The sequence below is a fragment of the Lactuca sativa genome, chromosome 4 (genome assembly GCF_002870075.4).
Source record: "Lactuca sativa cultivar Salinas chromosome 4, Lsat_Salinas_v11, whole genome shotgun sequence".
Taxonomy (NCBI): Eukaryota; Viridiplantae; Streptophyta; class Magnoliopsida; order Asterales; family Asteraceae; genus Lactuca; species Lactuca sativa.
This window is the reverse complement of record NC_056626.2, coordinates 52,547,820-52,569,467: the sequence shown is the minus strand read 5'-3', so window position 1 is coordinate 52,569,467 and position 21,648 is coordinate 52,547,820. Positions and strand designations below refer to the sequence as shown.

Here is a 21,648-nt window from a genome sequence, read left to right as displayed (position 1 = left end):
TTCCACAACCAAACCAGTCCAAAATGACCACGAAACCAAAAAACACGTGGTTTTGACTAAAACCCGGAAAAAATGCATACCACATGGACCATTTTTGCAATTTTTTTTTCATTCAAAAGTTATAGTCATTTTGGATGCTTTTATAAAAATAATATTGTTTAAGGGTAATATAATCATTTTGGAATAGGTTTAAATTAATCCAGTGAGAATTTCTAATCCAATCAACTTTTAACATAGTGAGATCTAATCCATATAGTAACTATCAATCGCCCTAAGTTTTGAAAGAGCATAGGTGATCAATCATTTACTTATATTAAAAGATAATAAAAACAAACTTTAGGGTTTTAATTTGTAACAGACCGGTTACTAAAAAAACCATAACCAAGAACTGAACTAGAAGGATAAAAGTATATACAAGGAATGGCTATATCCAAGAATCGAACTTTGTACACTTAATTAATTAATAGAAGCTTCAAAAATCAAACCCTAGAATCTCTCTAGATCAACATCCATCCCACTGTCCACCCAAGTAGCAAACCTGCACCAACGAGCCCTAATCCCATCGCAAAAACAACCGCATATTTCCCTAAATCATCTTCATATCGTCTGCTTCGTCTCTTCCCCTTCTTCATCTTCTTCTTCTGTAATTTCCCATTTTTGGATGGACAAACAGATAACTTCGGATCATTCATCTTCTTGTTCTTGATTTGGTAATAAAGATTTTCAAGTTGCAGAAGACGAATCCATTGTCTGCAAGCAAGCAACTCCGATGCCTGTCTCAAAACGACCTTCACCAAATCCTCTTTCTCCGCGTACGCTTCCTTCGCTGCGTTTTCTGCTTCTCTTGCTCGCGTTTGAGAATGTCTCAGAGCTTCCAATATAATTCCCCTGTTTGAATCACTCACAGGATTTGGTTTTTCTTTTATCATCTTTTCTGGCATTAATCCCGGAAGATGACGATTCTCGACACAATCATGTGAATGTGATCTTTTTGAAACAACTGAACCCGAATCATCTTTTCCGACGATCTGCCACCATGGAAGCGATACCTCGCCGTTCTTCTCAATCCCAACCCAGTGCTGCAACTTTGAGTCCTTATTAATGTCCACTAACTCGAAAGATTCGTTCGAGAGAGAATTGATACTACTACTACTACTACTACCATCTTGATTTTCGACGAATTGATGAGAATTGGTCAAACCCCTTTGGTATATATAATCAGTCTGCAATTGAAGCCACCATCTGGAATCCGGTGAGAGGTCGGAATACAGAGATTTTTCGTTGGGAAGAAGGAATCTTTCATTGCGATCTGTAGTTGTGTTATTAGCTGGTTTAATTTCAGCTTGTTTAGACGATGAAGATGAAGTTGAAGGACGACATGCTAATTTAGGGGCTCTTTTTGCATCTTCCTGGACGAAATATCGATTCGCCGTCCGTTGCCAAACTGCCCTTGCTTCGGCGGCGGCTGCTGCCATCAAACTGCTTCATAATGAAAAAAAAAAACGGCCGTTAAATTTAGGAAATTGAAGCTGTATCAAATCAGATATGCTTAAACGTATAAAACCCACATATGAAATCTGATTGATTACTTAACGAAAGGGTAATTGAAACTGTGTACTAAATCTTCGAAAAGTAATCAACAATGATACAGAAGAACAGAACGTAAAAAGATTTGATTCTTATGATAATGATTGACAACGAAGAACAGGGGAAAGTAGAGATTATGAGGAAGATGTAACTGAAAGTAAAGAATCTAACCTGTTACTGAGTTTCTTCTTTTCGTTCTTTTTTTCTTTTTGGAGGAATTAAGAATTGGAATGAATCTTGGTTCTATATAAAAGATGATCGCGATTCACCTCTCGAAGGTTTCCTAATCAATTTCCCCTATTTTGTCGGCCATGGATCAGAACAGAATTTCCCTACGAAAACGACGCCGTTATTATTTATGAAAAAACTTACCAAAAAAGAAAAAAAGAATAAGAATTAAAATTAAGGAAAATAAGTTAAGACTTGGCATCTTGTTACTCAACCACGTGGTTAAATTTACACTCCATACAAAGAGAAATAATATTACATTACATATATAAAAATATAAAATAAAATTAGTGTTTTGAATTATGTTACAATAGTTTAATAAATTATATATATCTTGGAAGGAAGCATATATACCAACTTTTTGAAATTTTTATTAAGATAAACGAATGATATTACACTTTCCTCACATTTTATTGACAATTATCTTGTAATGTTGGACTAATAATGAAGGTGTATTTGTTGAATCATATGTTGGTGTAATCTTTAGAAGTATATAATACGTTGATTCTTGATAGAGACACTTGCATAGTCCATGACTCCACCTAACGTATTAAACCGACAAAAGAAAAAAGGTAAAACTCAATCATGTATGATTGAACAACAAATCGTGATTAGCTATGTCACATAAATCTCTAAATTACAGGCCTAAAATCGAAATATAAAACCAAATTTACCTGATTTTATATTTGAAATAGACTAATAAGGCAAGTCTTTTAAGTTTACAATTATATAACAATTATGTTTTTAATAATGTATTAAAAACTGAATATTATAGTTAAATCTACGTTTTTATTACTTTTTTAAAATTGAATATGATAATTAGATCACGGTTGTTTACTTATTTACGTATACCGGATCAACAAACCAAATTAGCCCAATTGATTTTTTTTTTTTCATTTAAATGTAATTTGATGAATATAATTCCTTCAAATATAATCTTAAATTGCATGCAATCTTCTTCTTATTACCATTTATATACATAATCTTTAATGATTTTTAAGTCTTGTGAACAAATAGATTAAATGATAAGGCCGACGGGTATACATTGCACGAAAGGATCCGTGGTCTATAGGTGGTCACGAACCACGACCGTGCACACCACCCCGGTGGTTTATGGTCGTGGCCTTCTGTGCTCTGGACAACGATTCCAAACGGCCAATAGCCTTCATTTCTTGCATTAAATCTCCTTTGACCTTTCTTCCCCCTTCCAAACGGCTATTTTGCAATTCCTTCAATATTTACCTATAAATACTACCACTCATCTTCTTATTTTTCATACGATTCTTCTCCCTTTATATATATTTTTGGTGTTTGATCCTTTAAAAACCATGCCTCCTAAAAATAAGAAACGGTCAGAAGAGGAATAAGAGAAATTAGCACAAGCATGGGTGACAGCTTCGAAAGAAGATGTTGGTTAAACTTCCGGTTCTTTTTGGAGAAATGTTGAAAGTGTTTTTCATGGTTTAATGGGTTGTGCAATTCGAAATGTTGATGAAATATGCTTGAAGTGGCTCGATATGAGGGTCAAATGTTCTGATTTCAATGGAATTTACAACTTTGTTATAAACAACGTTCATGAAGCCGATATCAATCCGGTCAATGTGGCCATGGAACAATATGAAAACACAAACCATCAACGTTTTAGATATGTCAAAGTTTGGCAAAAATTGAAGAATTCCCCAAAAATGGAATAACCTTGCTTATTTTTATTGTTTTTTTTATTTTACTTAATGTAATTTTTAGTTTTAACGTTATTTTTTTTTCGTTTTAATTAATGTAGTTTTTAATTAATGTAATTTAGTGTTTTAAATTAATGAAAGTTAGTATTTAAAAAAATAATAATATGAATTTTTGAATTAAATTTAATTAAAAAAAAATGAGATGGAGTGGTGTGTTAGTGGTAAGTATTTCATGTTAGTGGTAGAGAAATGTTGTGCTGATGTGACACCCACCATATATATGTGGTATGTAATGGGTATACAATGGTCTAATAACTTAGTTGACACAAACTTTCCTAATTTCAAATTTTATTTATTTATTATTATTTATTATTATTACCTCAAATATCCCATCCAATGTCACCGGAACCTTAGTTGTCAATCCCAAACTTAAACTCCTCAACTATTCGTCATTCCCTTTCTTGCATTTTTGTAGATTCCAAATTTTAACACTAATGAGTCATCGGCTCAAAAAATATTGGGTATCATCTTTTCGAAGAGAAATATCGAGTATAATAAGTTTTTTTTATATATTGATATTTTAGCAAGCCATATAAATTCGTTTACTATGCTATGTTATTCGATTTGTCACGTGACATATGAGTTGATGAAATTGATATTGAACCCATTATAATAATAATACAATATCTTGTTTCAATATATAAGATGACGGATTCAAAACTCATAAAACGTCAGATATTAATGATTTTAAAAAAATAATAATAACATGTTGACTTATAATTAAGCCGTATTTATACTAGTTAATTCTAGCATTTTTGGTTTTTGACTTTCTTAGTTATTGGTCAAAATAGAATGATTTAACTTGGAACATGCAAAATGTTATTATTTGTCATGCTGTCATGAGATTTGGAATTGCGGAGATGAAAAAGCTCCCAAGCCAATGGGTTTTCATTCAAATTCATTAAGCATTATTGGATTTTGATAAAGCTCCCGGAGCCAATGGGTTTTCATTCAAATTTATTAAGCATTATTGGATTTTGATGCAAAATGATATTATGAGATTTGTAAAGCATTTTGAAGAATATGGTTGTCTATCTAGCGGAAGTAACTCCTCTTTTATCATTCTCCTTCCTAAAACCAAAGATCCTCTTTCTCTAAATGAGTTCCGTTCCATCAGTCTTATTGGTTGCGTGTATAAAATTATCGCTAAATTCATCGCCTCTCGTTTGAAAACGAGTTATTGGTTCAGTTATTGGGGAGACTCGGTCGGCTTTCATTGAAGGCAAGAATATTTTAGATGGCCCAATGATAATCAGTGAAGTTTGTAATTGGGCAAAGAAGGCGAAATAAAAACTATTCCTATTTAAAGTTGATTTCGATAAAGCCTTCGATTCTATAAATTGGAGTTATCTTGATTCGGTGATGGTTCAAATGGGTTTCGGCACGAAATGGGTTTTTGGATTAAAGGATGTCTCTCATCCTCTAGGGCCTCGGTTCTTATCAATGATTCGGCGACCAAGGAATTCTCCATTTCTAAGGGAGTGCGACAGGGCGACCCCCTATCCCCATTCATTTTTATTATCGTCATAGAAAGCCTCAATGTTGCCATAAAATCTACTTGTCAAAATGCTTTGTTTCGGGGTATAAAACTTCCCAATTGTGGACCTTCTATCTCTCATCTTTTTCACGCGGATGATGTTTTATTTGTTGGTGAATGGTTAAGTTCTAACTTTGACAATTTGGCGAGGATTTTAAGATGTTTTCATGCTAATGCGGGGTTTAAGGTAAATTTCAATAAATCCCAAGTTTTTGGGATTGGGGTCTCGATGGGGAAAATAATCGGATGTGCACGTATTTTGGGATGTTGTGCCGCTTCTTTGCCTTTCAAATATTTGGGTGTCCACGTGGTAGCCAATATGGCTCTAAAAGACATTGGCAACCCATCCTTGATCGGGTTCAATCCAGACTCTCCTCCTGGAAAGCTAGAACTCTCTCATTTGGCGATCGCCTTACGCAGATAAAAGTCGTCTTAAGCAGTCTTCCAATTTACTTCTTCTCCCTCTTTAAAGCCCCATCCTTTGTGGTCGAGTTTTTGGAAAATGATAGGCGTCGTTTTCTTTGGGGTGGGAAAGATGGATACAACAAAATGGGTGGCTTGGAAAACGGTCCTAAGTTCGAAAGAAAGAAGGGGTCTTGGGGTGGGTTCCCTTTTTTCTCTCAACCTGTCCTTACTTACTAAATGGTTACGGAGACTAAAATCTGAACCAAATGCTCTCTGGTACCAAGCCATTTGCGGAATTCATAACTGTTTTTTGAAACTCATTTGCTCTCTTGGCAAAAAAAAAAAACGATGTCAGGTACCTAGTACAACATTGTTAGAACATTTTATTATTTACAGGATATGGGGTTTTTTTCTTATGATGTCTTTAAGATCCAAGTCGAATCCGAAGAAAATACGCTTTTTTGGTTGGAAGATTGGTCTGGTGATGGAGATTTTGTCGAGTGCTTCCCAAACATTTTCAATCTTGACAGGAAAAAGTCATGTTTCATTTCAGATAGGATTCGGTCCAATCGAATATTCTCTTGGAATTGGAAAAAGTTCCTAGTAATCAGTTGGAGATTATAGAATTAAACGCTCTTTTGGTGCTCTTTCACATGTGGAGTTAGTCCATGGCAGGGATAAGTGGAGCTACAAATTATCGTATGATTGCAAATTTTATGTCAGCCACTTAAGAAACTTTATTGACTTCAAGTTCACTAATCAGGTGGCTAATCCAACTATTTGGGTCCATCTTGCTCCTATTGAAGAATGGTTTCATTTGGCATGCATGTTTGGATCAGATTCCTTCGGCTGTGGCGTTGTCTAGCCGAGGAGTTTCGATTTCCTCTTCGAATTGTCAATTTTATCTTACTTTGTTGGATGATAGAGACCATATTCTTGTGGGTTTCCCTTTTGCTAAAAAAAGGTTTGAAATGGATTTTCAACTGGTGTAACATCCCCATTCAAAATTTTGAAACAGTTAGTGAGTTTGTGGGCTTTGCAGCGGCTTGGGGGGCATTGCCCAAAGAAACGTCAAATGTTACTTGTCATCTTTTATGGCTTCTTATGGTGTATTTGGAAAGCTAGGAACGATATGATCTTTAACAAGCTGAGAGTCTCTTTTTCGAAAATAGTGGACAACTCATTGCAACGACTTTCAATTAGGTTAAATATAGGGGTCATTTTGGTGGTGTAATTGGGCAAATTGGATTTGCTCCCCATTTTATATCTTGTAATTGTTATTTTGTTTCTTCTGCTTTACTCTGCCTTGTGCTTGATTGGCAGTGGTTTTAATAATAAAATTTTCGTTGTTTAAAAAAAAAGTTTTCAAAAGCCGACTAAACACAAAGTTTTAGCTAAATAATTCATCAACATCATTTAAGAAACAAAAAAACAAAGAGAAAAGGTGAAAGGGCGGATGATGAGTCAAATCACAATACATAAAAAAAAAAATTGGTGTGGTTTGGATTGATTCAATATACTTTATATCTTAGCTTTTTTAAAACAATATCTCGGAGGTTGTATATATATTAAATTCATAGTTAAATAGCCTATTGGTACATATTCAAGATATTTTGTTACGGTTGTTACCAAACTAATACGTAGCATATCTTGTAACTTTTTAGACATAATCAAAACAGTACACTTTTATTTTTGTTTTTACTTAAGGTACTACATTTATTTTGTGTCTATTTACATTTATTTTAATATTATAAGAAAAGTTGTATAAAGAATGTTCACGTGACAACTTACTAAACTTAATAGAGTTAAATACATTGTGAAGGATGTTGTATCTTTTTATATCTTAACAAGTAACAAATATCAAAGTTAATTTATAATAGTAGTAGGAGAATAAACAAACAAAAACATTCTTTGATGAGTAAATAAGCGAGATCCTGTTCATGCATTTGATTATGACTTTGACTTGTACGTTTTAAACAAGTTCTTTGAACGCTTCACGCAATCTTCTTATAACATTAAACTTCACAACATTTCCTTCTCAACAAATCCACTATTATAAAGCAGAGATCTTTCCCTTAAATAAATATATAATCTTTTCCTTAAAAAGATATAACATTATAACTATAAGGACATTTAAAAAAATGCTTTTAATCATAATCAAAACAGTTACGAATTCCAATCTTTCAATTGGCCATTGTGATTTGTGAAGTGAAAATCATTAAGGAAGGTGAATTGGATGATTTACTTACCCTATATATACACACATAAAAAAATACCGAAAATACCCATGTCATAAATCTCTAAGTTGAACCAATTTAACAGAACCATCTCCCCCACATGAAAGAAACCCATTTGAAACAACTTGAATATCTGTCACGGCAGCCTGCAAAGTTTCAAACTTTAATCATATATTCAAGTGTACATACACCATAATCATATATCATATTATATATATTAAAAAAAACAAAAAGGTTACCCTAACTACCCCTCCAAAGCCACGTGAGGTAGGTTGAAGAAATGTATGCCTATCATGCAATTTTGGCCAATGATATACCAACTTTGCATTCTTAGCATCCCAAAGCTTCACATCTCCATCTTTACTTCCACTTAAGAAAAAACTCGTATTTGGAACCGCTGCTATTCTAGTAACACTCCCTACACACACAACTTAATCTGATTAACTTAATACAGAAAGAACGACTTAATACAGAAAGAAAGAAGAAAGTACCTGAGTGGGCCTTTGGTATGTACCAAAGCATCCCGTTCCGATTGTGGTCCCCATGTTTATTTTGTAATCCAGCAGTTGAAGACGCGTTAAATTTTTGTTCAACATTATCAGAATTTTTATTCCTTTTTTGTCTTCCGGTTGCTATGTAACGAAAATCATGAACTCCAATATCTCCACCTTTTCCACCCGTTACAATAAGTGGAGAAATAGAACCACTTCCTATATCATTCGCAAATACAGAAATAGATCTCGCACCACCTAAAAATAAAATCACACAAATTTTAGACCTAATTAATTTTAATCATCAAATCTGGAAAGGGTAAAATAGGGGAATCAACCTTCATGACACATGATGGAAGCGCGAGATGTGGTAGGTGGAGCGAGTGTATCCCATATTACTACATTTACATTGTTTGAGCTATAACCTGCTGCAGCAACAATTGATCCACTAGCAGTCACATACATCACATCCCTGCAAAAATACAATATAAGAAAAAAAAAAAAAGTTTTTTTTTTAAAAAAAAAATTGGAGCGATGAGAATAACATACGATGTGTAGTTGTTGAAACAGAGAGATGATTCAGTAGGACGAACATTGCTTCTTCCTCCAACCTCAAGCTGCCACGTGCACACTGTACCATCTAATGCAGCTGTAGCAAATCTTTGCCCACAGTGATCAAACTGTACGGCGGAGATTGAGGCAAGAGCATAAGGTGGTGGGACATTTGCAGCGGGAAGGACTCCGTATGTAGCTGTAGCTGTGTTTTTACCAAACTACCCCCCGAAAACAACTATTAATTAATTACATACAAACCACAAAGAAATGGAATTTGATGATTGATAAAATCAGGTTGCTTACCTCCCAAAGGTAAACATGTGTATTGCTTGAACCGACTAAGAAGAAAGGTCTAGAAGGGTGACTTGAAAAAGCCCTAGTTCTGATATTATCAACAGTTGCAGGTGGATCGATGAAATCTTCAAAATCTTCTTGGATTTCCCAACCCAGACTTGACGTATTTACCCCTGTGATTCCGGGTTTTGCTAAACCGACTCCGATTGTGGCTCCTCCTAAGCCGAGCTGTGTGCCTTTCCGGCTTCCGAGACCGATTCCAGGGGAAACACATGTCGGGACGGGTGTGGATTCGGATCCTGCCCACCCGTCTGTTGGCCAATCGACATCTGTCCAGATGTAATTTGACTTGTCAAAGCAAGTTCGTCCGTCTTCAAAGTTAAAAAATATTATCCCCTTCTTATTGCTAGCGATTGCAGCTTGCTGTTGATCGATGGAATTGATGCATAATGCCTGTTCGATTGAAAACATCGGGAATCATGAATTCTGTTGCTTGGAGAAATGAAAGAAAAAAATATGAAGCGTTTACTACCTCGAGAAGTTCTCCGTTTGCTTTCTGTACTTCTTTAGGTTTCTGGAATGGAATCGTGAATTCCGTTACAGGAGATGAAATCCCATCTTGATTATCATTTTCAGAAGCTTCATGATCACCTATGATGTCTGCATACGTGTCACTCCATCCTTTAGAATGTTTCTGTTTGATAAGCTTCGACCATTTGGAATATTCCACCACAAAATCTCCACATAACATTCTATGATTATCAAACACATTCCAAAGTACTTCAAAACCTGATAATCCATCTTCGTTACTCATTATTCTAGAAAAGTCAACTCCTTGACCAAAATTCTGAAAAGTGGTTATCGGCGTTGACCTACACAGATCTTCCAACCAAAATATTATGGGCTCGTTTGACTGGTCCCTCCCTTTCCGCAGTAAAAATGACGCAAGCTCTTTTGCACAATAAGATATGGAATCCTCTGATTCCAGTTTTAGTAACCTGGTCAATTCCACTGAGTACTTATCTTCAAGATTCTCCGGAATGGAATCAATTTGGTATTTCAGAAATCCAGACATGAGTCCCCACAAAAAAGCGCGTATAATCTGCCATTTATCGCTTTCGGGCCCCACATTCATTTTATTGTGACATACCAACATGGCTATTTCCGGAAGGATTTTTTTCAAGGTTTCCATGTTAGAACCATAGGATGAAGAAGATGAAGATTCATTGGAATATCTAAGCAGAATTTGTTTCAAAACAATAATGAGACTTGTAGAATCTTTTTGGAACCAAATGGATGCGAAATATATGTAGTATTCACATAAATCAAGAACGAATAAGGGCGATTGTGGAAAGCTTTGCAATTTCAGCCCATTTCTTATCTTTGACACCATCAGCAAGAGATTCTTCATATAAATGGAATGTAGTTTTGTCTCAGAGCAAGTCATTCTACAAAATATGATATACCTTGAAAATAAATAGGAAAAATCTTTAATGGACTTCAGAAGGACAGCTGGCAGTGAAGGGTAACATGGATTTCTGTGTGAAATATCTTCAGAAGTGTCATGTTGCAATATATCACAAGCAATAAACATGAGGTCCTGGTTGTATAAATAACCTGTAATCTGAACAATAAAGAAAAATTAAAGTTAAAAAAAGACACAATAGAATGCTCACTATAAAATAAAATAAAAATACCATGTTAATCAGATGGTGGCGATTTAAGGAATACTTCTGCTCAAAATAAGCAAGCCCTGTGTTTAACTTCTTTCCAAAATTAGAAAGCTGTGTGTTATACTGAATAGCTTCAGTCTGGATATTTTCTGGCCAACTTGGATGCTCTGTTAACATATTTGAAATGTATTGCATTGCAAAACTGTATTTTGCATGTGAGAGCATACGCAATGCCACGTCAGCAGATACCCAATTTGAAGAAGATGAAGATGGATTCAGTCTCTCATTCAGAATTTTGGATTCTGAATTATCTAATGCACTTTGAGTTGAACCACTGAATATGCTGTTAGAAGTTGCAAGGCACTCCAAAGCTTCAAGCTAAAAAGAACAAAATAGAATATTCTAGAAACATCAACAAATAAAAAATGAAAATTATATATAGAGGTGAACTTACAGGTAAACCACATCTGCTTAATGCAGTAGAGCTCATTAAGACACCCCATCTAACAAGAATCGAGGTATTTTGTTCTCCAATAGCATTTTTCATCTGGTTTTTGTTGGTCAACATTTGACAATATTGACCAATGCTTGGATCTATAAAGGCCAAGTTATTGCTTGAGAAATCCATTTGGTCACCAATTAAACTCAGATAAGATTTATAGTAATTCCCCAATATCCACTGAAAAAATCCATAAAGTTTATCAGATTCTCTTTTTTAATTAAAAGAAAAAAAAAAAAAAAAAAAACTAAGAGTTATATCTAATGTTATCACCTCAAGGAAACTTGATTTCCAGTAGTCACCATTTTCATAAGCAGATGGAAGCAGAAACTTTGATGTAATATAATGTTCTGATGGACCATTATACCCTTCAAGAAGGCGACAAATCACAAGAGCAAGTTGTTCATCTTTAAGAGTTTTTGCACAGACATTAATAGCAGAAGCAGTATCACCTCCAAGCAAAAAGAAAGCTACAGCAAGCTCCAGCTGATGTCTTCCCATTAACACATAAGCATTTTTCAAAGCAGCAGCTTTATTTTTCTCCTCCTGTACAAAATCAATTCAACTTCATTAATATCCAATAACACTATATATATAAATTACTTTTATTCATCTTTTTTTTTTTCAAAAAACTAACCTGAAAATTACGTGAAAGAAATGCCACCAGTGGTTTGTCTTTTTCATCTTTACTGATTTTAAAAAGACCTGCCAAAACTTGTATCCTGTTTAAAGCTATGTAAAGAAGTGCACAAGCTTTTGGATCCCTGTTTTTTAAAAATTGCTGTTTTGCTAGCCTCTCCATCTGCAATTTTAACCAAATTTATAAAATATGCATATAGTATAGTTAGTAACTATATATAAATTAGGGTTTGTATTTTGTAAAAGTACCTTGACTCTCAACTGTGCTTGATTTGTGTACCAAAATCCAACACCCATGGTTCTCATTTCATCCCATGATGAATCATTATTCAGAAGTGATTCAAACAAGCTTTCTTGACAATCGGATTGGAAAGCCCAGGCGATAAGGGATGAGTTAATGACCAAATCGCCCTTGGATGGTGGTCTCCCTAGTCTTCTCACACAATAAAGCTGCTGAAACCTTACTGCAACCCAGAACCTTCTACCAGGTATGTCAAGACCTTCATATGGTGATGATGTGTTTGAATTGCTAATTTCATCAAGAAGATCAATAACAGCAAGAATTTGCATCTTTTCAATGTCTGAAAGGTCATGTAGCTTCTCAATGGAATCAGTGAATCCACTCAATCCAGAGTTTTTAGGACTGGAATCGATTGAATTGCTGAAATCATTGGAATTAGGATCCCATGTGGATGTGTTTGAATATGTGTCACCACTCCATTTGAACGCTTTGCTGTTTGAATTTTTCAAAATTAGTCCTTCAAGATAGTCTGACAAGCTCATTTGTGGGATTCTAGGGTTTGTTTTCAAATCCTTGTTATTTGTAAGATGCTGAAAGAGATGACTCAGTGCACTTTGTGCACGTTTCCAATTTCCTGAATAAATATTCACCAAAAGAGCTTCAGGGTGATAAGTAGGAAGAGATCCACCAACATTTTCTGCTATTTCCAAAACACTCCTTACACCAATACCTGTATTATTGGTATTATTATATTTCTGTTGATCTTTCAATTTCAGGTTTTCAAAAGCATGAGTATCAGAATCATAAATAATTTCAGGGACCTTAAATCCATCTGATCCACCATTAGGAAGTACCCACTGGCTGAAAAGACAAAAGTAGTCATCATGAACAATCACACCTGTCGCTTTAGGTCCCCAAACAAAATCACGGATACAGGGGCGAGTTTGTCTTTTTGCAACACAAAACCAAATATTTCTATTTTCATTTCCATCCTTGGATTCTTCTGAACTTACACAACGCCTCATGGTATACACATGCACTTCATTCTGCAAGCAAACTCCAAGCAGAAGTTGACCATTACCTATAGTCAACCAATCAAAACCAACAACAACACCACCTCCATCAAGATTTATGGTATCTTCAAGTAAAAAACTCCCAATTCCTCCAAGATACACACATTCCCATATATAAATAGTGTTTTCGTTAGATAAAGTTGCAATCTTTCTACCACAATCAGTTGAATTTATTTTCATAATCGGGCCCACATGAGCAGCAATTTTGCCTACTAATTCCCACTCTTGATCCATACTTCTCCATAGTTTTAAACTACCATCAAAAGAACCAGTAATTATATGATATGCAACAGAATTGTCAAACATTTCACCAACAAAACTTTTCTCCTGTTCTTTAGATGAAGAGAAGTTATACATACCAACCACAGAATAGCTTGTAATGTTATCATGGTTATATGGATCTGGAAATGTAGATGAACACCGGTCAAAGTCAATACTGTATTTACATTCGCCACCTGGCGTATCTGAAGGATGAATTGTAACTTTCCATGATAATGCCTGAAAGTGGTCCTTCTCTTTCCATATAGCTATCACCATAAATTTGTTATACAAAAAGGTGTTACATGTAGAAGTCAAAGGAATTGAAAAGATACTCGTGGGCCCATTTTCATCACAATCAAAAGGGATAGTACATAGTTTCTGACATGATATCAAGTCTTCTTTTTCACAAACTTCAACTAAAAAGCAATCTATGCCTCTTGAATGTCCCATTAGTAAAACCCTGTGATCATCTATTAATGAAGGGGCCCACCTCAAGCTAGTGTATTCACATGGAGAATCTTGAACTACAAACTCTCCAGAAAGCTTGAAGCCAGAGCTCAAAAATGACCAAAATAGAATCACTCCATTAGCATCCAAAGAAACAGCAAGTTCAGGGTAACCTCCATAAGGATGCAATGCAATTTGCAAAATCTTTCCAGTGTGACCATTTATGTTTAAAGCTCCATTAGCAATAGACAAAATCGAATCAGTTGTATTTGATGTGTGTTTATGAAATTGTAACCACTTCAAATGATTATTAGGTAATAAGTGAATTACAGAGCATACGTCTGGTGGGCCAAAGAATCCGTTTCTTGATATGAAAGATTTGTTTAGTAGAAAGCTTGTTCCTGTTTTGGAACCTGGTAATTCTTGCTTTTTCCACATTGTAACTCGTGGGAATCTAAGTGGTGAAAAATCATCAATACAATGGATAGCCCAAAAGGTTACCATCATTTGAGGACCAAAAGAAATTAACCAATCACATTTCCCAGATTTACCATGGTGATACTCTTCTGAAGGAAAATATGGAGTACCCTTTTTACCAATGTTAACAATACCATCAAGTTCAGTGGCCCATCTTATGAAAACATCACAACCAAGAATGCCATTTAGGGTTTCATTTATCTCAATTGTGGCAGCAACTCGAAAAGATGATTGGTCTTTATTGCCCTTCCCTGTTGTCTTCCTGGACTTACCATCATCAATCTCACTCCATAATCTTACAGTTCCATCAGCACAACATGTTAGCAAAACCATCTTGAGGGCATTTGTGGGTTTCTTTTTCCAATGGTTTGCTACTAAAGGTCTCCATTGGATCATGGAAATGGGGACATGATGATGGAGCTCAGACTTGATGCATTTTGATTTTCCATGACCGATTAGTACAGAATTGTTGGTGTCTTTATTTAGAGGTGCAGTTGCAAATGGGCCTTCGATTGATGAGGTGGCAGAAAGTAAAGCTTGAGGGAACTCGGGTGTGAATTTCCAAGAGATTTCCCAAGAGAGGTTTTTCTTTTTCCATAAGACAATGTCGATTCCAACTGAGATTAATCCGTCTCCTGAACCTGTCCATTTAATGGCCTTGATGTTTGTGGCTTGCACAAGGATTGCAGTCTGGCTCCAACAAAAAGAACCTGAATATGAGTAAGAAAGTTCAAATGTACAACATCCAAGTTTGGGAGTAAAAGATGAAGCTTTTCAAGGTAATAGATGTATCAAAGTTAAGGATGTTTGAAATGACATGTTTTGCATTACTACTTTACTCAAATGAGAAATGAAAAGCATATAAGGTGTTGGTTATGTAAAGGATGCAATAATATGTTGTATGTATGATTGGTCATGATGATGTAACTTGTTTATTGTGTATTCCCTTGGTGAATGAAGTATATATTTTCTTAAATATTTGTTAAAGCTTCCATTGTTTTAAAAGGAAAAATATTGGGGTGTACTTCTTTTGAAGTTGGGAAGTTACACTTACACCTACTCCACATGACGATCCATCAACTATAAATCCTAATAACCTTTGCAAACATATGAAGTCCTTGGCTCGTTAGAGAGAAAATGCATTATTTTGCCGATTAGGATCTCAATTCCATGATTTTAAAGACCATGTTAAACAGGTAAACAGGATGCATTCAAGGGATGTTGCTTTTTCATTCTTGAAAGTAGCCAGCTTTGTATAATTAATCAAAGAACATTTAGATATCAAATGGTATCCATCGGCAGAAATGGAAAGCTATCACTAAGAAAACAGTAGCATAACTTTAAGCTTAATATTCAAATATGTTTGCATATACAGCAAGGTTCTATACTAACTAACCTTCTGAATTATGTGAAAATACTCCAATACGGTTGTCCGAAGAGGCTGCTACTTCTCCAGACGACAGCACAGACGGAGACCATGAAACCGCAGAGACATCCCCGGAGCCGTCGGAGGAAAGTTCAATAACTTGCCGGAAAAAGGGATCCACAGGGCTTTCGTTGTTTTCAGAAGGAGATGGAAAGTGAGAGATCACGAGAAGCGACGAGGCTGCGTAGGCAATCCATGCGTGACCTAGGTAGTCCGGTAACCAATCGATGGCGGATTCGGTTCGGGTCGGAGCAGGAGGGATAGTTTCCGATTTGATCAGTTGGAAGGGTAAGTCGAGGTGTGTCAAATCGAATGCCGCGTCTGATTTGGTGCTTAATTCGGTGGCGGCGGCGGAGGAGGTGGCTTTTCCGACGCCAGTAGTTGGCACCCGCATTGGTTTCTGGCCGAGGAGAAGAAAAGAGAAGCGGCAGGATGAGTGTTTACCGGTGGTCAGACTGCCGTAACAAGGATCATGGGTGATAAATGAAAATAATGTCACATTTCCGGCCTCAACGATTACATATTTGTTGCCAAAAAAAACCTTTTTTTTAACCTTTTAAAATGGAAATATCTTGAAAAACAACTCTAAGGTAATAAGGTTTTTATGTAAAATATTATAAATTGTTTATTTATCAAGATTAAAAAAATGGTTATGAATTCTAAGAATCAGTTTAATTTTTTTTTTATTAAGTATATTTTGGATAAATCAAACATTAATATTATACGAATCAAACTATTTTGCATAGTTTACAATCATGTGTCATTTGTGGTCGGACCGTCGTCAGACTACCAATAAATTCAGTGGTATTTTTCTAGTTGTATTCATAATTCGGTAGAAAAAACATTATAACTCTCATTTCTCTGGTAATAAACATATTAATTCACAAATTTACATTTTAAAATATCATATTCATAATTTAATAAACATATTAATTCACAACCTATTGTTTTAATGCATACATTCATTCATATTTTAACACGAAATTTATATAAAATACACAACTTAATATAGTCTATTCTCATCCTATTACATAGAATTCACAACTTAATACAATTCGTTATACACTAATTCATATATTCAAAGAAATAAAACACAAACTCTACCACTACCAACTACAACCTCTCCACCAACCACCTTGTAACACTCGGTTCTCGGTACGTATTTAAATTTAATTAATTGTATGTTTTTACACCAGGACGCGACGAGTTGGAGGCCCAGCTCGTCGAGTAGACTAGACTCTTGGACGCGGGTTTTAAGTAATCTACTCGACGAGTCGGAGAGCCTGACTCGACAAGTAGGTATGTCTAGATGAAACCCTAATATTTAGGGTTTGCACCCTATTTAAACACCTTATCCTGTCTCAACCCAGCATCCATCGTCCCTCCCAGTCCAGAAAAGCCCTAACTTGAAACCCTAATCATTTATTGAGTGTTCTTGAGCTTTTTGGTGCCATTTGTGTGTATGTGAAGTTTGAGAAGGAGAAGGAAGCTTGAGAGATCAAGAGGAAGCAAGAAGATCCAGAGGTTTTGGCACATTTCCAGCTCATTTGAGGTATAAAGCTAAAACCTTGACCATCTATCTCTTAGATCTCTATTTAGGGTTCATTTCTACCTTTTCTAAGCCTTAGAAGTGCCATATTCGGAATTTTGTGGTTATAAAGGGGTATGACTTCAGATTTGGAACCATTGAGGGTTCCTATGGCATAAAGGTGCCAACTCTATTGTCATAAGAGCCCCATGCATCTTGTAGACTCCTTTTAGGGCCTTTAGTGCCAAATACCCCATGCATGAATGTCAAGTTTGTAACTTTACGTGTATTATGGACCGTAGGATGCTAGATCTATGTTTTGGATGTGTTAAACCCGACTGTAATCAACTGTAAGGACATGGACTTTGGGGTACTCGGTGAGTCATTCATGGGACTCGACGAGTCGGGTTATGGTTCCCCAACCCTTTTTCTGCTTTGATCGAACTCGCTGAGTTTAGAAGAGGACACAACAAGTTAGATGTGATGTTGGACCTGGAAATCATGGAACTCGGCGAATTCAAGATCGGAACTCGGCGAGTTCAAGACAAGTCCCAACTGCATGAAGACGAACTCGACGAGTTCATAAGGAACTCAGCGAGTCCATGACTACTGGTGTCTTCTTTCATGAAAAAGAACTCGACGAGTTCAAGGATAAACTTGGCGAGTCAGTTAAAGAAGGTCCCGACTTTTGTATGAAGGAGAACTCGGCGAGTACGTGCAAGACTCGGCAAGTAGGGTCGAGGTTTTAGGGCTTTGAGGATTCGGGGACTCGGGAAGTTGTGAGCTCGGCGAGTCGAGTCAACCAGGCATTAACTTTGACCCAAAGTTGACTTTGACCAAGATGTTGACCTTGACTGTGGCTTTGACTTGAGCAACCCTTGAAAGGGTTAAGTGTATGAAATGGTAATTAAGGAAGGTTGTATGTGTAGGAATTTGAGAGGAGTCGTTTCCAATGTCGAGGACAGTTCAGTTACTACACGACATTGAGGTGAGTTACCTTCCAATAGAAATGGGTCTAAGGCATCAAGGTCGGCCCACTAGTACGAGTCATAGTAGAGATAATTGTCTTCGTGATAATTATCTGGTATGTTGTTATCTATTATGATTATGTGTTAGCATGATATGACTTATGTGATAGTGGTAGTAGGGGGAATAGTCCCCGGTTACTAGTCAATAGGGCCCAAGGGTTAGTCTAGTACTCAGTTATGCTAGATAGTATGTTTATGTTATGTTATGTTATTATGTGGTAGTGGTAGTGGTGAAATAGTCCATGTAACCGGTTGAGATACACCGGAGGGTAGGTCGGGCACCCAGATATGTCTGGCAGTAGGGTAGGTTGAGCACCCTGGTATGCTCAGCAGGGTAGGTCTGGCACCCATATATGCCTGACAGGGTAGGTCGGGCACCCAAATATGATCGACAGTATGTGATTTGTATGGGGGAACTCACTAAGCTTCATGCTTATAGTTTTCAGTTTTGTTTCAGGTACCTCTTCAGTGAAGGGGAAGGAGCCAGCATGGTAGCGACACATCGCACACATATGATTTCCGCATTTTGAGATCCATGGGATTGTACTATGACATTATTACTATTTTATGTTATGGTTCTTGAGACACATGGCTTAGTTTTTATGAAATGATAGGATCCGTTGATGTTTTTTTTTTTGTAAACTGTTTTATAAGTTACTTAATTAAAAACAAAAGAAAATGGTCTTGAAAATTGGGATGTTACAAGTTGGTATCAGAGCCTTGGTTTGAGGGATTCGGACACGCCTTCGGGGGTGCCTGGACTCAAATCGAGGGTTTGAAAGATTTTTACAAGAAAATAGCTTTCCTAAAATTTAAAAATAAGAAGGTTTGAGAAAGAACAAGGTGTGTGATGCGTGCAACCCGAATTACCCGAAACCCGAAAAAATTACCCGATCAACACCCCTACCCAGTAGTCGGTTGGGATAAACCGACAGGTAAGTTAAGCACCCCATAATGGCTTGACTAGGGTAAGTCAAGCATCCTAGAATGGCTTTATCTGGGTAGGTCAAGCACTCCAGAATGGCTTGACATGGGTAGGTCGGGCATCCCATAATTGTCTGGCAGTATGTTATTGTATGGTGTGTGGCATGATGAGGGAACTCACTAAGCTTCATGCTTACAGTTTTTAGTTTTGGTTTCAGGTATTATGTTTTCAATGGAACGGAGCCGGCTCGATCGCAGCGCATCACACTATGTTTTCCGCACATGAGATCTTTGGGATTACACTCTGATATGGTTTTATGATACTATGTCTTGACTATTGACACTTTGGTTTTGACATGAGATATTAATATGAATGTTTTTATATTGTTGGTTTTATGTAATAACTTAATTAAAATGAAAATTTTGGGATGTTACAAGTTCGTATCAGAGCATTGGTTGAGGGATCTAGGCACACTCTTAGGTGTGTCTGAACTAAAACTAAGGACTTGGTATGAAAATTTTCAAAAGTAAAATCATTTTATAAAAAGGATTCTGAAAAGAATTTAAAAAGAGAAAAGAACTTTGAAAAGAACAAGGCGTGTGATACGTGCAATCAGCCGAGCTCAAGTAAGTTTTCCCCGAGATACTCATACATGTTATGTTATGATATGATATGTGTATGAGAACTGCATGCTAGATTAGGGCTAAGGATCTAGGAAGGATGCCTTATATGCCTACTGTATATGTATGAGAACTGCATGCTAGAATAGGGCTAAGGATCTAGGAAGATGCCTTATATGCCTGCTGTATGTGCTTGATGAGCTGCATGATAGTACTGATCAGTCAGTGATAGGATAGCTTGTTTAGCTTATGCCTGATTATATGAGCCTTTGAATTGCATGTACAGATTCCTGATTAGAGGATAGAACGGTTTGGTTGGATTATGATGGTTAGATTTTCCATTGTCTGAATGTTGTTTGCTTTGTGCTTTGTGGGACTCTTAGTGATGTGAGTTAGCTATTAAGTGAATATGCTAAGTCACATGAGACACAGGCCGGATAATCTCAGAGTGATAGACTTGATCCTATTGCGCAACTCTTGTTTGAGTCTAACCGTTCTAGAGATGATTCTTCTACTCGAAGGGTTATCTGATCTCTGTTGCATGCAATGTTTTAAAAACCGGTTTTTTAGTTGAACCGGTATGGTGATCGGCTCCCGGTTCAACCGGTTTAACCAGTTCGACCGCCGGGTGAACCGGTTTCTGTGTTTTTCATGTTTTTTTTCTATTTTCCTACACATACATACATATAGAAATTATGAATTTGATATTTACAAGTTCAAACATTAAAAATACACATAAAAATAAGTTGTAGATGAATCCAAATACATTAAAATAACACATAACCATAAGTTTTAGTGTTTTACATCAATCCATATACGTAAAAAAGAAAATAAAGTATAATACCGAAACGAATTATAGTTTTTGATGAATACAAACACATCAAAAGAATTTATAACATTTACCATATGTTTTTATTTAGAGAAAACTAAATAGATTTGAAAAAAATTACCAAAGTTTATTATGTAAATGGTTCTTTTTTATGTGTTTTTATTCGATTTAACTGGTTCAACTGGTTTATTTTGACCGGTTCAAATGGTTTTTTCTAAAAACCGGCCGGTTCAATCCGGTTTAGAAATCAATGTAAAACCGGTGATAGTTGAACCGTTCCCTCTCCCAGTTCCCGGTCCAACCGTTCGACCTGCCGGTTCAAAACAATTTTTAAACCATTGGTTGCATGTGGCTATATTCATGAGGTAGCTAGTTGACATTACTGGGAATCCTTCAGCAACTGAGGACTGGGTGAGTTCAGGAACCTAGGAAAGTCTAGGATATGCTTCAGTGGTTTAGTAGTGAGGTTTAGTGAGACTTGGGTGCATCAGTTTGAGGGAGTGACTTGGAGGATTCGGGAGGATTGTTGTGAAAAGTATGGATAGGTGTGGAAGGTAGTATTGGGCCCGTACTACTGAAAGCACATGATCCATACTCAAATCCGTGAGAGTCTTGGAGAATCTAAGAAGCTTTTGGGAGGAGTTTGTGACCCGGTTTGGGGACAGAGGATGTTCCAGCTGTTACAGCTCAGCCATTGGCAAGCCAGTGAACATGACAGAGTGTTAGACCCTAAAGGATATGACTTCCAAGAGTTTGTAGATGCAAGATCGAATTGGAGCACCCTGGGAAGAGAGGGTCGTGCCAGGTGCGTATAGTAGAGGGTCCCGAGAAGAGACCTATGAATTCTGAGCATCTGGTGAAAGGCCAACATAGTCGGAGTCAGTGCAACACGTATGGGAAAGTACACAA

The 21,648-nt window shown here is 36.4% G+C and overlaps 2 protein-coding genes across 4 annotated transcripts; both read right to left on the bottom strand.

Annotated features, from left to right (window-relative positions):
- Positions 1-293: 293 nt before the first annotated feature.
- Positions 294-1,917, bottom strand: LOC111876768 (uncharacterized). Of its 2 annotated transcripts, none has more exons than XM_023873334.3 (2): positions 1,759-1,917; positions 294-1,479 (listed from the first exon to the last, which is right to left on the bottom strand). In XM_023873334.3, the coding sequence occupies exon 2, from the start codon at positions 1,473-1,475 to the stop codon at positions 498-500; it is 978 nt and encodes a 325-aa protein (XP_023729102.1). In that variant the 5' UTR covers positions 1,476-1,479; positions 1,759-1,917; the 3' UTR covers positions 294-497. The 2 variants fall into 2 exon arrangements, with proteins under 2 accessions (XP_023729102.1, XP_023729103.1); XM_023873335.2 differs by having other exon boundaries at positions 294-1,482; positions 1,759-1,914.
- A 5,711-nt stretch (positions 1,918-7,628) lies between these two features.
- On the bottom strand, positions 7,629-16,323 carry LOC111876767 (uncharacterized). Of its 2 annotated transcripts, none has more exons than XM_042900983.2 (13): positions 15,780-16,323; positions 12,134-15,093; positions 11,883-12,047; positions 11,519-11,791; positions 11,201-11,425; positions 10,771-11,124; positions 9,606-10,697; positions 9,083-9,526; positions 8,774-8,997; positions 8,563-8,696; positions 8,225-8,482; positions 7,973-8,151; positions 7,629-7,894 (listed from the first exon to the last, which is right to left on the bottom strand). In XM_042900983.2, the coding sequence occupies exons 1-13, from the start codon at positions 16,201-16,203 to the stop codon at positions 7,787-7,789; spliced, it is 6,840 nt and encodes a 2,279-aa protein (XP_042756917.1). In that variant the 5' UTR covers positions 16,204-16,323; the 3' UTR covers positions 7,629-7,786. The 2 variants fall into 2 exon arrangements, with proteins under 2 accessions (XP_042756917.1, XP_023729101.1); XM_023873333.3 differs by having other exon boundaries at positions 7,629-7,879; positions 15,780-16,322.
- Positions 16,324-21,648: the final 5,325 nt, after the last annotated feature.